Genomic DNA, 15,537 nt, shown 5'->3' on the forward strand with positions numbered 1-15,537 from the left:
GCAATGTGTCGTCAGTGGAAACAGCTACTAAGGTTGCTACTTACTGGTACCTTACTTCTGTACAACTCCATAGGGGTAATCCCTCCCGTAGCCCGCAATGTTGGCGTGACTGTGGCCAGCTAGGTACTCTGACTCACTTACTGTGGGACTGCCCTGCCTTGGAGGCATATTGGCAGCAGATCCTGGACGAGGTTCTATTTTTTACTAGTTCTGTTCATTTTTGGGCCATGCACACTGACACATCTGCCGGGTTGCAGCCCGATGACTATAGAGCACATTAGCTCGTTTGTTATTTCTTCTGCCTTAAAATAAATAAAAGACATTTTTTTTTTTTAAGTGACTCGAGGTACTCCTCTATCCGAATTTGCGCTGGCTGGCGAGGCAAAGAAAGAACTGACGTCAACATGCGGGGGCGGTGTCTAAGTAGTCTAAGGTCCTCGGTAGCTTGTTTCCGGTCCAGGGAAGGCATGGCTTGGCAGTTCGGGCTGGACTGTTCCCATGAGGCACAGGGTCAGACTGATTTGCATATGGCCATGTCTGAACTGGGGTGGCAGAGTGGGCTAAAAAATGGTGATGGATTAAACCCAGATCAGTTGACTGGGGGTGAGTGCTTGTATCGTCGACACTCCGTCCATCATTTCCTTTGGTTTTTCTTTGTTCGCCATAAGTTGGCAGGGTATGCTCAGACGTGAGTCCCTTGCTCACTTTGCCACTGGATTTAAGCAAGGCGGGCTGAAGAAGGCTGGAATGCCAGAAACCGGTCCTCAGTAGCTTGTTTCCGGTCCAGGGAAGGCATGGCTTGGCAGTTCGGGCTGGACTCCCATGAGGCACAGGGTCAGACTGATTTGCATATGTCCATGTCTGAACTGGGGTGGCAGAGTGGGCTAAAGAACGATGATGCATTAAACCCAGATCAGTTGACTGGGGGTGAGTGTTTGTATTGTCAAAGCTCCGTCCATCATTTCCTTTGGTTTTTCATTGTTCGCCATAAGTTGGCAGGGTATGCTCAGACGTGAGTCCCTTGCTCACTTTGCCACTGGATTCAAGCAAGCCGGGCTGAAGAAGGCTGGAATGCCAGAAATCGGTCCTCGGTAGCTTGTTTCCGGTCCAGGGAAGGCATGGCTTGGCAGTTCGGGCTGGACTGTTCCCATGAGGCACAGGGTCAGACTGATTTGCATATGGCCATGTCTGAACTGGGGTGGCAGAGTGGGCTAAAGAACAGTGATGGATTAAACCCAGATCAGTTGATTGGGGGTGAGTGCTTGTATTGTCAACGCTCCGTCCATCATTTCCTTTGGTTTTTCTAAGTAGCTACTGCAACATTATTCCGGCGGCCACTATGCCAACGACGAACGCTGAGTCGACAGACGCCACCTATCGATGCGCAGGGGTACTGCAGGAGAAAACATTATCCGAATCCAGTCTGAAGCCTGTGGGTAATTCTAAAATGAGGAATCCATAACTAATTGTCTCTTTCAAATAGTGAACTTTGCATTGAAGGTGACTTTAACATGAGCTTAAATAATCTCCAAGATAGGATTCCCCACAGGACGCAGCCTCGGCGCCCCACGCCACTGTACGACTTTGTGGGAGCAACGGGCCTGGGGGGTGTATGGCGTACACAAAACGTGCGGGCGAAGCAAATCACTTATTACTTGGGAGCACAAAATAGTCACTCTCATATAGACTTTATTTTGACACATGCTGTTGGGGTCTTTATTTTAGAGAAACACATCAGTTGGCAAGAGGAATAGCGGACCATTCCCCCCTCTGGACCTGCTATTCAAAAGAAACTCGCAACACCCGACAAGGTGTGTCCCTGCACCCGTGGAGCCTAAGGGTGTCCAAGATTCGGAAAGGGCTAATTCAGGCCACTAAACACTCCTTTGAGGAGATTAAGGGCTGGGTGACTTCACCACTGGTCCCGTGGGAGTCTGTAGGCATACAGGGGGATGGACTCTCCCTCATGGGAGGACATACAAAGGAAAAAAAAGGGTAGCCATGGAACAGGTGGAGGGAAACATACTGCAATTTGAAAACCAACTGGTTAGTAGCCGCTCCGATGAGACAACACACACTTTGCCACTAAAGAGGCTGGAATACCGAGAGCTAGCGCCGGAAAGGGCCAGGGCCAAATTGTCAGCGACAAGAGTTGGAATATACAAGCTTGGAGATACAGCTGGGAAGCTTTTGGCCTGGCTTGAGAGACGGGAAAGGGCAAATAGATCAGTGCACACAATTACCTCAGAGTCAGGAGAGGTTCTGAGTGATCTAGAAGAGATTGAGGATGAATTCTCACAATATTATTCCTCGAATTACACCAAGATTCTGACCACCTCAGTGGAAGCCGCTAGAGCCATGTTGGTGGATTTGCCACTCCAATATATCCAACGTAGACAGGGACATCATCGTTGAGGAGACAACCTCAGCCAGTCGTGGCGATGGGTCCAAACGGTATTTCAATTGAATTGTACTACGTAGTGGCGTCCCATGTGGCGCCATATCTACTACAAATGTATTCAGAGTGTGTGGTAAGCGGTGAGCTGCCACCAGATCATTGGCGTGCCACAATAGCAGTCATACACAAACACAGTAAACCGAGGGACCTCTGCTCCTCATACCACCCTATTTCATTCCTAAATGCCGGAAAAAAAACTAGCTAAGATCCTCGTTTCAAGACTTATACAATACATCTCTCACCTGATTTACCCGGATCAATTGGGTTTCATGCCGGGAAGGAATACAGTGTTTAACCTGTACCGCCTCCATGGGGTGTTCGATAGAAATGAAACGATTAGAGAGTGGTAATGTCCCCGGATGCACGTATGGCGTTTGACACAGTGGAGAGGCCATACTTATATACGTAGAAAGGGTTTAGTCCCAAATATCAGGTATGGATCTGACTCTTATATTCTGGACCCATGGCACAGGCAGTGGTTACAGGAAAACTTCCACAGCATTTATGTTGCGGAGAGAGACTCAACAGGGTTCCTCCTGTTGCTGCTCCTGTACGCACTACTCAATGAGCCGCTGGCGGTGTGGATCAGGGGAGATCAGCTTATAAGGTGGCTGCATTGGGCAGAGGGATTGGAATATAGAGTATCATTGTATGCAGACGCTGTCCTACTATATATCTCTTCCCAAGTCACTCAATAGCTAGAATCTTGACCATTCTTACAAAATTAGGCGAGCAATCAGCGTACTCAATTAATTGGTCTAAATCCAGAATATATATGCTAAGCAGCCCAGCCACAGCACTACCAAAAGACTACCAGGCAACTGTGACGAGAGAGGGATTTTGATACTTCAGCATATTCATGAGAACAGATCCTGAGCTCATCTATGCTCAAAATATACAAGCCTTCGGAGAGATGTCCAGCTTTGAAGGAAGCTACAACTGTCATTGTTGGGCCGAGCAGCACTAAAATGATGCCATTGCCTCACCTTCTATACGCTATAAAACACCCCATTCCTAATTCCGCAGACCTTTTTCCGGGCAGTTAAGATCTGCTATGGGATGGAAAACTACCACGGATAGCAGTTCGGAAACTGACACAGGGTGGTATGACGGCGGCATTGCGCTAGCACATATCGAAACATACTATTGGGTATCCCAATTGGCGGGAATAAACTAAAAGGTCCCCAGATCACATGATGAACCAGCATATAGACTGGACAGGTTACTGATGAGTAGGGGGATTGCTTGAGTGACCTGTACACAAAACCAGGAGGGAATGCCCTGACTTGACCCACCGCACATACGATCACATTGTGGCACAAGGTAAACAAAAAGCAGGGATGGTCTGAGATTCTGACGCAAAGTACCCTGTTATGGGATAGCGAGAGGATTGGAGAGCTTCACATTTACCGAGGTTTCAAAAGATAGGACTTCATCGTTATCTCGACGATAGGAGGTATGTGGAAACAGGGGGTAGTTATACCTTTTGAGGAGAAACAGTCTAAGTTGGCAATGGCCCCAAACGAAACCTTCAGATACATGCAGGATAAACACGCTTTAAAAGGCAGCTATTCTTCTGGTGAGTAATCCACCGGAAGCCTCTCCATTACAGGACAGGCTTCTCGCAGACTACATAAAATGCAAAGCAATCTTTCGGACGTATCAAAAGTTGCTGCATAACTTCCCAGACCCCCTACAGAAACTTCGTAGACAATGGCACAGAGATGTGGGTGAACTCAAAGATGAGGTCTGGTAGGAAACCCTCAGATAACCCAGGGAAGTAGCTATCACAGCGAGATTTAGACTAATTCAACTTAAGATCTTACACAGAGTTTACCTCTCAGAGCCACACTAGTTTGAATGGGAAGGGAAAGGACTGTACATTGCCAGCGAGACTGTGGACATTAGGGTACCTTCTACCGTCTAGTGTGGGACTGCCCTTCAATTCAGCAGTATTGGAGGGAGGTGATGGATGAAGTAGTTAGCACCTGTGGGGGTCCTGTAGAGATACAATCAAAGCTGTATCTCCTCAAAATTTGGGAGGGAACTGACTTAAGCCGGAAAGAGCAGATATGGGCAACAATGGGTATGATGATTGCAAAACGGAATATAGCATGAAACTCGGGAGCCAGACAACACCGATACTCTGAGACTGGGGCAAAGATGAACAAGTTACTTACCTTCGGTAACACTTTTTCTGGTGGATACAGTATCTGCCTGTGGATTCCTCACCTCATAAATAGCCCCTGCACCAGCATTCCACAGAAACTTTTTCCTAGCTCTCCACGCCGACGAGGTAGTCACAATGCTATGGCTCCGCATGTGACTCCGCATGACGTCTCTGGAGCCAAAAGAGGACCACATTGGCGTGATGACATAAGTTCCTCGCATTTTTTCCGTGCCTCTGAGGCGAATGGGCGGACCGACCATAGAGACAATGCATACATAGTACACAGTATTCACACAAATACACACAGTGTAAAGTGAAATAGGAAAGGAAAAGAAAGCAAGCATTTCCTTTAAGCCTACACAAAGGAAATGAGAGGCAATACAAAATGACAATATGAAAAAACCATTTTAACCAATACCACCTTTAAGGTATAAAAGGGTGGACAAAGGGGAGGCGGGTGGTTCAGTGAGGAATCCACAGGCAGATACTGTATCCACCAGAAAAAGCTTTACCGAAGGTAAGTAATTTGTTCTTCTGATGGATGCATCTGCCTGTGGATTCCTCACCTTATGAATAGAATCCCATAGCAGTCCAACCCCCGGAGGAGGGTGTCCACCCTTCTATACCAAAAAAGTCTAGCAAAACAGAGCGCGAAAAATGGCCGTCCCTTCTCACCTCGGAATCTAAGCAGTAATGCTTCGCGAAAGTGTGGAGGAAGGCCCAAGTTACGGCTTTACAGATGTCCAACACAGGAACACCTCTGGACAAGGCAGAAGTAGATGATTTAGGCCTGGTGGAATGAGCTCTAATGCCTTCAGGAGGCTCCTTACCAACCAGACCGTAGCAGATCTTGATGCACAAGATGATCCACCTGGACAGAGTGCGCTTGTGCACCGCCTTGCCCTTCATGTGTCCAACGTAGCCCACAAAGAGCTGATCATACAGTCGCAAGTCCTTGGTTCTATCCAGATAGAAGCTAATCGCCATCTTTGGATCCAAATGATGAAGCCTCTCCTCCTCCTTGGAAGGGTGAGGTGGAGGAAAGAAAGAGGGGAGGGTAATGGACTGCCCTAGATGGAAGGGAGTTACCACCTTAGGCAGAAAACCAGCCCTGGTCCTGAGAACCATCCTTTCAGCATGAATATTCAGAAACAGAGGCTTAGAACGTAAAGCCTGAAGCTCACTCACCCTCCTGGCCGAGGTGATAGCCACAAGGAAGGCAGTCTCAAAGGACAACTATGTATGGGTTCAAATGGGGAACCCATTAAAAAAGTTAACACTAGATTTAAATCCCACTGGGGCATAATGAAAGGAGTTGGCATAAACATATTAGAGAGGCCCTTAATAAACCTTAATACAATCGGAGATTTAAAAAGACACGGCTGATCAGGCAAACAAAGAAATGCAGATAAAGCCGACAAATAACCTTTAACAGTGGCCACAGCACAACCCTGCTGGACCAAATGCAGCGAAAAACAAAGAACATCTGAAAGATGAGCCTTTAAGGGATCAATAGACCTCTCTCCACACCATTTAACAAATCATGACTACCTGTAGGTGTAAATAGACTTGGTGGAGTGTCGCCTGGCCGATACAATAACATCCACCACGTCAGGTGGGAGAGAGAAAGAATTCAGGTTGCCCCGTTCAATCTTCAGCCATGAAGGTACAGGCTCTGCAGGTGGGGGTATAGAACCTGCCCCTCCGACAGAGAGGAGGTCTACCCTGAGAGGGAGACGAAGCGGAGGGTGCGACAAGAGGTGAAGAAGGTCCGTGTACCACACCCTTCTTGGCCAATCCGGGACGGTCAAAATAACTTGGGCCCGGTCTTGGCGGATCTTCCTCAGAACCAGAGGAATGAAGGGTAAGGGAGGAAACGCATAAAGGAGTTGTGAGCTCCAATTTTACTGAAATGCATCTTCCAACGCTCCCCGCATCGGAAACTGTAGACTGCAAAATAACGGACAGTGCGCGTTCTCGAGAGTAGCAAACAGGTCCACCCGAGGAGCTCCCCACATCGGAAGATGTGTCTGACTTCCTCCGGATGAAGCCTCCACTCGTGGTCGGCGGAGAACTGCCGACTAAGACTGTCTGCATGCACGTTCAGCACCCTGGCCAGATGATTTGCCATCAAGCAAATCCGATGGTCCTGAGCCCAGGACCAAATCCACAACGCCTCTCTGCAGAGACGGTACAACCCTATTCCTCCCTGCTTGTTGACGTACCACATCGCAGCAGTGTTGTCAGGACTTGATCGGACTGACCGCGAAGGGAAGGGAGAAAGGCCTTGAGGGCCAAAAGTATCGCCCGCAATTCCAGAAGATTGATATGAAGCAATCTTTCCTCTGGAGACCAAAGACCCTTGATCTCCAGATACCCCAGATGAGCACCCCAGCTTTTTCTCCAAAATGTCTAGACCCGTCAAAGGGAAGATCGAGAAGGGCAGGCTGAACATCCGGAGAAAACCCAAAAGACCGTAGCCACGCAGCTTGCGAGTCTGCCAGTACCTCACTGAAATTTCCCTGATCTTTCTCAGACAATTTTGGAAGAAGTTGTTTGGCAGAGTCCATAAGGGCATGAATTTATCTACCCAACAAACAGGTATGGTTGGTGGACTTCAAAACCATACTAGCTGATGAGAAGACCTTCTTTGCAGATTGTTCCAATTTCTTGGAATCCCTATGAGAGGAGCCTGCGGAAAGGCGCCTGTGGACTGCTTAGAACATGAAGCCTGCACCACCAAACTCTCAGGCGAAGGATGAGACAAAAGGAACACAGGATCCCTTGGAGCAGGCCTGTACCTTCTGGACACCGACCTTAAAACTGCAGGAGCAGAAAGAGGATTGCGCCACACTTCAAGGACTGGCTCAGTCAAGGCATCATTGAAAGTCAAGAGTGGTTCAACCACAGAGGACGGAGAATGAAGACCCTCTGTGAACAAATTAGGCTTATACTCAGGCATAGGAAGCTGCAGATCCAAGAGCTCTGCAGCCTTCCTTACCACAGTATGGTAAGGTGCTACTTCCCTCGAGGGGGAAGCTTTCTGTGAAGCAAAATTCCACTCCAGGAAGGTGTCAAGTCCACTTGCCTCACACAGACCCTCGAACATATCCTCAGGCTCAGAAATGTCACATTCCTCCATTTCTTCAGCCTGGTACTGCTCCTCTTCAATCAACCTCTGCGCTTCTCTCTTCGAGAGCATCTTCGGTTGCGGCGTCGGCGGCACCACACACACCTTCGATGGCTCCGGGAGCAGTGTCGAAGGGGGATCCGCAGCAGCAACCGATGCCAAATGAATCCAAGAAGAAGGTTCACCAGATGGAGTCGGGGACTGCACATACGGCGTCGACATCCTCGGAGCCGGAAACTGCCATGACGGCGTAGTCGGCATGAATGGCATGAAGGATGCCTGAGGATATTGTTAGGTGTAATGGGGTAACCCTGTAAACCTCAGAACCTGAGCGGGTAATTAAACAAACAACAATGGTTCTGTCGGATATCACGGTTCAATTAAATATAGTACTTAATACATAAATATAGCCATGTACCCCATGAAGGATATATGTAATAATTTCCACACTGACCACAAACAAAAGGAAAACATACGTCTTTAGTGTTCAATCTTTTCAAATGTTTGGTTTCTGCAATAAATCGGATATGCTGTCCAATATACATAGAATACATGGGCTGTGAATAAACAAAGTGTCTAGGTCGTGACGGGTAACTTAGTGTTAGATGTGACAAAATAAATACATAAAACAAAAAAGCTTTTTCAGAATATCCACTGTAAAGCACAATAGTCACAGGAAATTTGAATTGTTCTTTTTGTTCAATGAGAATTTGTGCAAACGGATATATGACATAGAACGTCAACGTTTCGACCCTGGGGACGATGTGCTGATTTATGCGCATCTAAAGCGGATCTTCATCAGGACTGGATGATGGTTGGACAGCCTTAGTATTAGGTGTATGGTCCTTCGTCTGGTCTTCTAATGTAGATGGTGCATGTCAGCCGACACGCACCAGGGGTACTCCCTGGTTCTTAATATTTCATGGTAGTTGTTCTGCACCAGCCGGTGCAACGTGTTTAAGGGTCTGCGTCGCTTTGGCGATTGCTCTAGCGTGCAGAAAAAGACGTGGGACTTTCGGTTCGTTTCTGTAGGCACACCCAAATTAAATGCCAGAGAACCCAGGGGACCCGAAGGAACACCAGAAGAGTAGGAGGCCCTGGCAAACACGCCATACGTCGCATTTAAAAAATGCAACGGATCCGAACCCGGTGCAGGAAATTGAGGATACTGAGCTGGTTCGAGAAGAGTCGGAAGCCCCGGGGCCACAGGCGGAGCCGCAGGAGCTGAAGGAGCCTCAGCATCAGCTGGATCCGACAAACCTTCCAGAGACGGACAAAATCTCGGAGTTGGTGACTGCGCCGGAGTCCCCTTGTACAAAGGAGAATGGATCGGATGCGCTTGAGGAGACACTGAAGGTGAAGGAGAGAAAGAGTCCTTTTCACGACGTCGAGGAGCCAGAGAAGGCGACCTCGAAACCACAGCCTTCGGCGAACGGTGCCGGGAGCCATGCCTCTTCTTCTTGTGCTTCCTCTTCGAGTCTTGTGAAGTCGACGACCTCGACTTCGAATGTTTTCGACCCCTTTTTTCTTTTCTTACTTTAGCCATGTACAGGTTGGCCTCCCGTTCCTTCAAGGCCTTCGGGCTCATTTTTCGACAGCAAGAGCAGCCCTCGACGTCGTGATCTGATGATAAATACCACAGACAGTCATCATGGGGGTCAGTGATCGACATATGACCCCCGCACTCTTTACAGGGCTTGATACCCGACTTCCTCAGAGCGGACATGGCAAAACCACAGAAGGAAATAAGCCAAAATACAAAGTATCTAGCAGAAAGCATGGAGAGTCCCAGAAAAAACTTTAGTGTCGACAGCTCGGAAAAAAGGGAACTGACGTCATCACACTGACGTGGTCCTCCTATGGCTCCAGTGACTTCTTGTGGACTCGCGTGCGGAGCCATAGCATTGTGACGAACTCGTCGGCAAGGAGAGCTAGGAAAAAGTTTGTGTGGAATGCTGGCGCAGGGGATATTCATAGGGTGAGGAATCCACAGGCAGATGTATCCATCAGAAATGGACTCCTGTATGATAACAGAAAGAGCTATATACTCTAAGAGCGGGTGCCCGGGGAAATGGGATCAGATATGGGGCAAATGGAACATGCACAGGGAAAGAATATGCACCAGTTCTTCAGATAGTTTACGGGGGCCACATGGAGGCGTAATAGCGGAGGAAACTCGAGTGGGGACATTCATGAATCGGTCGATGTGGGGGAAAACCTAAATTAAAGTCGTAACGCACTTCATAAAAGATCTACTGTAAAATTCAAGATATTAGTCAAATACTGTACCTACCTGAGTAAGTTAACCTTAAAAAATGAGAGCTCATCAAGTTATAGTAGTGAATCTGGACAACAAAAAGTGAACCTGGTTAAGGAAGAATGTCAATAACACCCCCAATGGACTGCAGTGACACAAGAAGGAAGGGTGATTGCTCCTAAGGTTTTGCTCACAAATTTAGCATGGCTCTAACATGATGTTGCAAAAGTTAGCTGAGATTAAATTATATGTGTCTCCAGCACTAACTAAATTGCACATCACTTTTCCGCTATTGCCCATCAGTACTATCATATTTGTGTTATAGTCCAAGACTACAGCATTAATAAAGCTGTCTAAAAACTTTTGCTGCCCATCCTCCATCACATGGTCCTTCTGATGATGTACAAATTGATGTAATCCAGGTGCCCTAAAGCAGTTGGTATGCTTAAATGCTAATGTTAGCAGGCATGTTTGCTAGATTGATCATAGCTTAACCTTGTGCCTAAACTGATGCAATTACTGTAGATAAATGCTGCTTGGAGACTTTACCCCAGGGTTAATATCACACTCCACATAGGAAGAAACAAAATAACTCAGCCCAAATGCACTCTGCAACCGATCTGCGATTGCAGAGCACTTTACACCAAGTGCCCCACCCCTCCGCATCATTGAAGGATAGCCTATCACCATATATAAACCTGCATGCGCCACTGTGGTACAGCATACAGCTGATTGGTACAGCATACAGTCCCTAAGGATAACCAGTCAACACAGAGTTTGCATGCACTGCTGTGGTACAGCATACAGCTGTACACTCACTGTACGGGCAGGCCTCACAACGTAAGTTCAGGACCTTTTCAAGGAAACTCCGGAAAATTAAGGTATGCATGCACCAGTATTCCCAAGAGCAGACTTTGCGTATGGTTTATTGTAGGCAAAATCTATGTTCAACGGTAACCCCGATTTTCCATGTGCACTTACTGTATTATTCCACTGTTAGATAAATGCTATCAAACTTTTTAGTCACTAAGCCCGATAGATAATGTATCCTTCGGATGTTAATGGATGTTGATATGCAAGGGATAAACCAATTTTGGGTGGGGGTAAACCGACTCAAGAATGAGTGGTAACAGCCTCATGGCCAGAACCTTGCAGAGTGTTTTCTAATCACTGTTGAGAATCCCTTGAGGAAAGAGACAATTAGTCTTGGGAAAAGGTCTGTATAAAGATGTTTCACAGCTGCACAACATATTTGTTCACTGGCTCTACCTCTATGTGAGCTGAGTAGTTATGTGAAAGAAAATTATATTTATACATTCATGCAGATTTGAATGAGATGCATACCAATTCTATGCCAGGCCCGAGTCTAGGATTATTTTCACCCTTTCCTTACTTCACAATCACAATAACCCACAACAACATAAAACCAATACCCACAAATTTCATAAACATACAGGAACAATATTAAAAACCATATGACCATCTCTACACCAATATTATTACTTTATTCTTTGAAAAGCCATTGTTCCCCTCCAATCTGCTACACGTTGCTGCTTGCAGCCAAAGTCAAGGGCTTTCTTATTTTTTCAGTGACTTAGTACAGGACAGGGACAGCACCATAGTGCAGGGGAGACCATTCAATATAGTTAAAAGTGTCCTTTCTTCATGGAACGACAGTGGAAAGGGAAGTTTTACCGAAAATTTGTAATGGTCAAAACAGTGCCCGGGATAGAGCCTTATCTTCCTTTTGAAGTGCCTACTTATCAGCCTCATCTTTTGACTTTTCTTAGATTGGATGTGTTCCACCAGCTGCTCTATCCCGAGGGAAGTTGGTACAAGTATTCTGATCCAGCTGTATGTACTTGTGATCTTCTTTCTAAATGCGACACTGTGCACATTGTTTTGATTTGTCTTTTTTATGAATCTCTTCGGCACTAGTTCTTAAAATCTCTTTTTAATGCAGGATTTTTATCAGGCTAGGCCTGCTTTTTTACATTTACAACTTTTAGCTTTTTATGTAATTTACTATAATGTGATAATGTTTATTATTGGGGTTTCTGGATAAACTCGATAGAATTACCCCTAACGTTCCGGTTCTTGATGTCCTTATGCAATTTCATGTCAATATTTTTATTCTTTGTATGCTTTATTGTATAATTGTGATGTTGCTCTTTTTCTTGTTGTGACTTGTATGTTGTTGTTTCAAAATCGAATAAAGTCTATTGATTTCATATAGTTCTGGAGTGACAAATGTCAAATTCCAAACATGTATCTAAATTTGAAATTTCATCCACTGAAGTTTTTGATTGGCAACTTTGTTTTATATGACTTGAAAAACTGATATAAATGTGAAACTGAAGCACTGATTGAAGTTAAAATGCTTGACAGCATGTAATCAAACAAATAAATCAAATCACTGTTTTTGGGAAGTCTATTAAATAATTGTTACCTAAAAAATCCTTTACAGCCTTCACATGTCATTGCATTGAAATGAAAACCAGTCGCTCTGTCTCCGCAGACGCCACACACGCGGGGTAAGTTTTTGTCAAACACACTGTCTGGATCAGTGATAGAGGTGCTCGTTGCCATCAACTCCATTACTGTAAGGTAAAAAATAAAAATACAAATGTCACATAATTGCTACTCTCAATAGAAGTTAACTGAATAAAAGCAACAGTGATGCTGCAACAGGAAGTAATAATGCTAAATATTAAAATGTCTGTATTGATGTACTGCATTTAATTCACCAAACTGTTTTTTTAAATAAAAAAGGAGTGTGTTTATTAAATGTTGCTGCTTTTTTTCCCTTAAAAAAAAAAGGTTCCCATTAGGAGACACGGGGGGGGGGGGGGGGGGGGGCAATGCAGTGGTCCAATGGAAAACCGCATGCACCCATAGCTGAAATCACGATTCCAAAAGGGAAAGATGTCCCAGTGGGACATCTTCCATTTTGGAAATCAGGTACCACCCCCTTTGAGGTGTCAGTATCTGATCAATGGTTTGTGACCGCAACTGAGATCACAAAAAATTGTACATTCTTCTCTGAATCATAGCTAGGAGAATCTGCCCCTTTCACACCCTTACGACTTGGAGCAGGTCTTAAAATCCTTTTGACAAGTCAAAAAGATTTTTCAGACTCACAAAAGGCCTCATGTAAATAGTAGAAAAGTATTTTGCAGTTGCAAACACTGTGCATCTCACCTAATATTTCTAAACTGTATGATGCCAACAAATCAAAAAAGTCACTTACCTTCAGTAACATCTTATCTGGTAGTGACTCTATCTAGCTGCAGATTCCTTCCCTTAGAATCATCCCAGGCGTAGAGACTGGATCCAGAAGAAAAAAAAAATGGAAGCAGTTACCCTGCACGCAGGAAGGTATCGCCGTTTGGCTACCTGTGGGGTCATTGGCATCGTCCACGCTGGAAGTGACGAGTGAGTGTCCATATAGGCGCCACCCCAGCGTGCTGATGTCAGTTACTTTTCATAACTTTTCACGCCAGGAGCACAGAGCCATGAAGAACACACATCTCTGGTGTAGAAAACTAGGGCCTTAGAAATCTGATCGCAGAGTGGGGAGGATGGGTGGGTCAGTAAGGAAGCCATGTCTTTCCTGGACCGGAAAAAAGCATTTCCGGTCCAGGAAAGACATGGCTTGGCAGTTCGGGCTGGACTGTTCCCATGAGGCACAGGGTCAGACCAATTTGCATATGGCCATGTCTGAACTGGGGTGGTGGAGTGAGCTAAAGAATGATGATGGATTAAACCCAGATCGGTTGACTGGAGGTGGGTGTTTGATTTTCTCAAACGCTCCGTCCATCATCCTCTTTGGTATCGCTTTGTACGCCCTAAGTTGGCAGGGTATAACCAGACGTGGGTCCCTTGCTCACTTTGCCACTGGATTCAAGGTAGCCTGACTGATGAGGATTATGAACCCGAAACCGGTCCCAGGATGCTTGTTTCCGGTCCAGGGAAGACATGGCTTGGCAGTTTGGGCTGTACTGTTCCCACGAGGCACAGGGTCAGACTGATTTGCATATGGCCATGTCCGAACTGGGGTGGTGGAGTGAGCTAAGATGATGATGGATTAAACCCAGATCAGTTGACTGGGGGTGAGTGTTTGATTTGCTCAAACGCTCCGTCCATCATCTCCTTTGGTATCGCTATTGAGCTTGCAGCACTGGTTGTGCCACCCACACAAGCAGCCCTTCAAAGGTAACTCCGACCTGCCACTGCAAGGTCTCTATGCGGTCTTGTACTGCCATGTCGACTTGGCAAGCGTACCCACTTGCCATGCCCTAACCTTCCCTTTTCTTACATGTGAGTCACCCCTAAGGTAGACGGAGGTACCCCGGTGGGCAGGGTGCATTGTATGTGAAAGGTAGGACATACCCTGATGTGTGTGGCATATCCGGATAGTGAAATACTGCCAATTTTGTTTTTCACTCTTGAAAGGCTATCTGGCCCATAGGAAAGCATGGGAGTTATTTTATAACAACTTATAAATATAACTTCCCATTGGGACCAGATGGGAAAATAAAGTTTAGTGTGTGTGAATCTCAAGACACATCTTTTAGCAAAGGTGATTTTTACATTCTGTGTTTGAAAATACCACTTTTAGAAAATAGGTATTTTCTTGCTTAGCCATCCTGTGTGCCTCTGCTAGGGTGTGTATTGACTGTCTGGCTTTGGAGCGACCGGGGCTGGGGATATGCAGTGACTCCAGAGAGTCTGGATGAGTGTGGGCTGGGCTGAATAGACCTGGGCTGCATTTAGAATAGTGGAAGGAGATTTCCTTGCACCTGAAAGGGCCTGGTCTGTTGTAGACAATGCTGTCTCTGCCCCCTGTTGGGAAGCTGGGCCAGAGAGGACCAAACTGGTTTGGACTAAGCACAGACACTCTCTACCTGAGAGGACAAAGGAATTTGGAGTATAAATATTGGGGCCCAGACCCCAGACCTTAAGAACTCCTTTGAAACCAAGAAGACTGCCAAGAAGAAGAGCTGGAGAAAGCCGTGAGGAGAGACTACCACTTAGATGTGTTGGCCTGCAGTGGTTGATTCTGTCTTGGGCAGTGAAAGGACTGGACTGAACTTTCTTCAATTTCTTTTTATGAGTTTCTCCAAGGGCTAGAGGTAGTGCTTGCCCCCTGTTCAAGAAGTCCCAGGAACAGCAAAGACTTCAAATTCTTCTGACATCAGCAATGGGGACTGTGTGTTTTGTGCTGGAACAGAAGAAAAAGCAACCAATGCAGTCTATGATGCGGCTGTCTGCTCTGTGCCCTGAAGGCACCACAGAGGGCACCGCCACAATGTTGCATTGCAACTCTGGTCTCACAGACGATGCCACCTGATGCCGCCACCATGCCGCTGCTTGAACCGCAACCTGTGGGCACTGCCTCACTTCACACCGTCACCTTGGTATCCCCGATGATGCTGCTCCACAGCTACATAGACGCTGCTGCTTGCACCGTGGTTCGAGGGCACCGCTCTTGAGTTACACGTCCTCATTCCGCATCGCTG

The 15,537-nt window shown here is 46.3% G+C and overlaps 1 protein-coding gene across 2 annotated transcripts in view; it reads right to left on the bottom strand.

The window, feature by feature from the left end:
- VDR (vitamin D receptor) overlaps positions 1-15,537 on the bottom strand; it is a 1,262,566-nt gene that overhangs the window by 987,655 nt on the left and 259,374 nt on the right. For both annotated transcript variants that reach the window (XR_015309792.1, XM_086964248.1), the window contains exon 2: positions 12,465-12,615. Coding sequence is in view for 1 of the 2 variants with exons in the window: in XM_086964248.1 (XP_086820374.1) it covers positions 12,465-12,613 (149 nt within the window). In the remaining variant the exon portion in view is untranslated. The remainder of the gene's footprint in view (positions 1-12,464; positions 12,616-15,537) is intronic.

The sequence above is a fragment of the Lissotriton vulgaris genome, chromosome 1_1, assembly GCF_964263255.1.
Source record: "Lissotriton vulgaris chromosome 1_1, aLisVul1.2, whole genome shotgun sequence".
NCBI classification, from domain to species: domain Eukaryota; kingdom Metazoa; phylum Chordata; class Amphibia; order Caudata; family Salamandridae; genus Lissotriton; species Lissotriton vulgaris.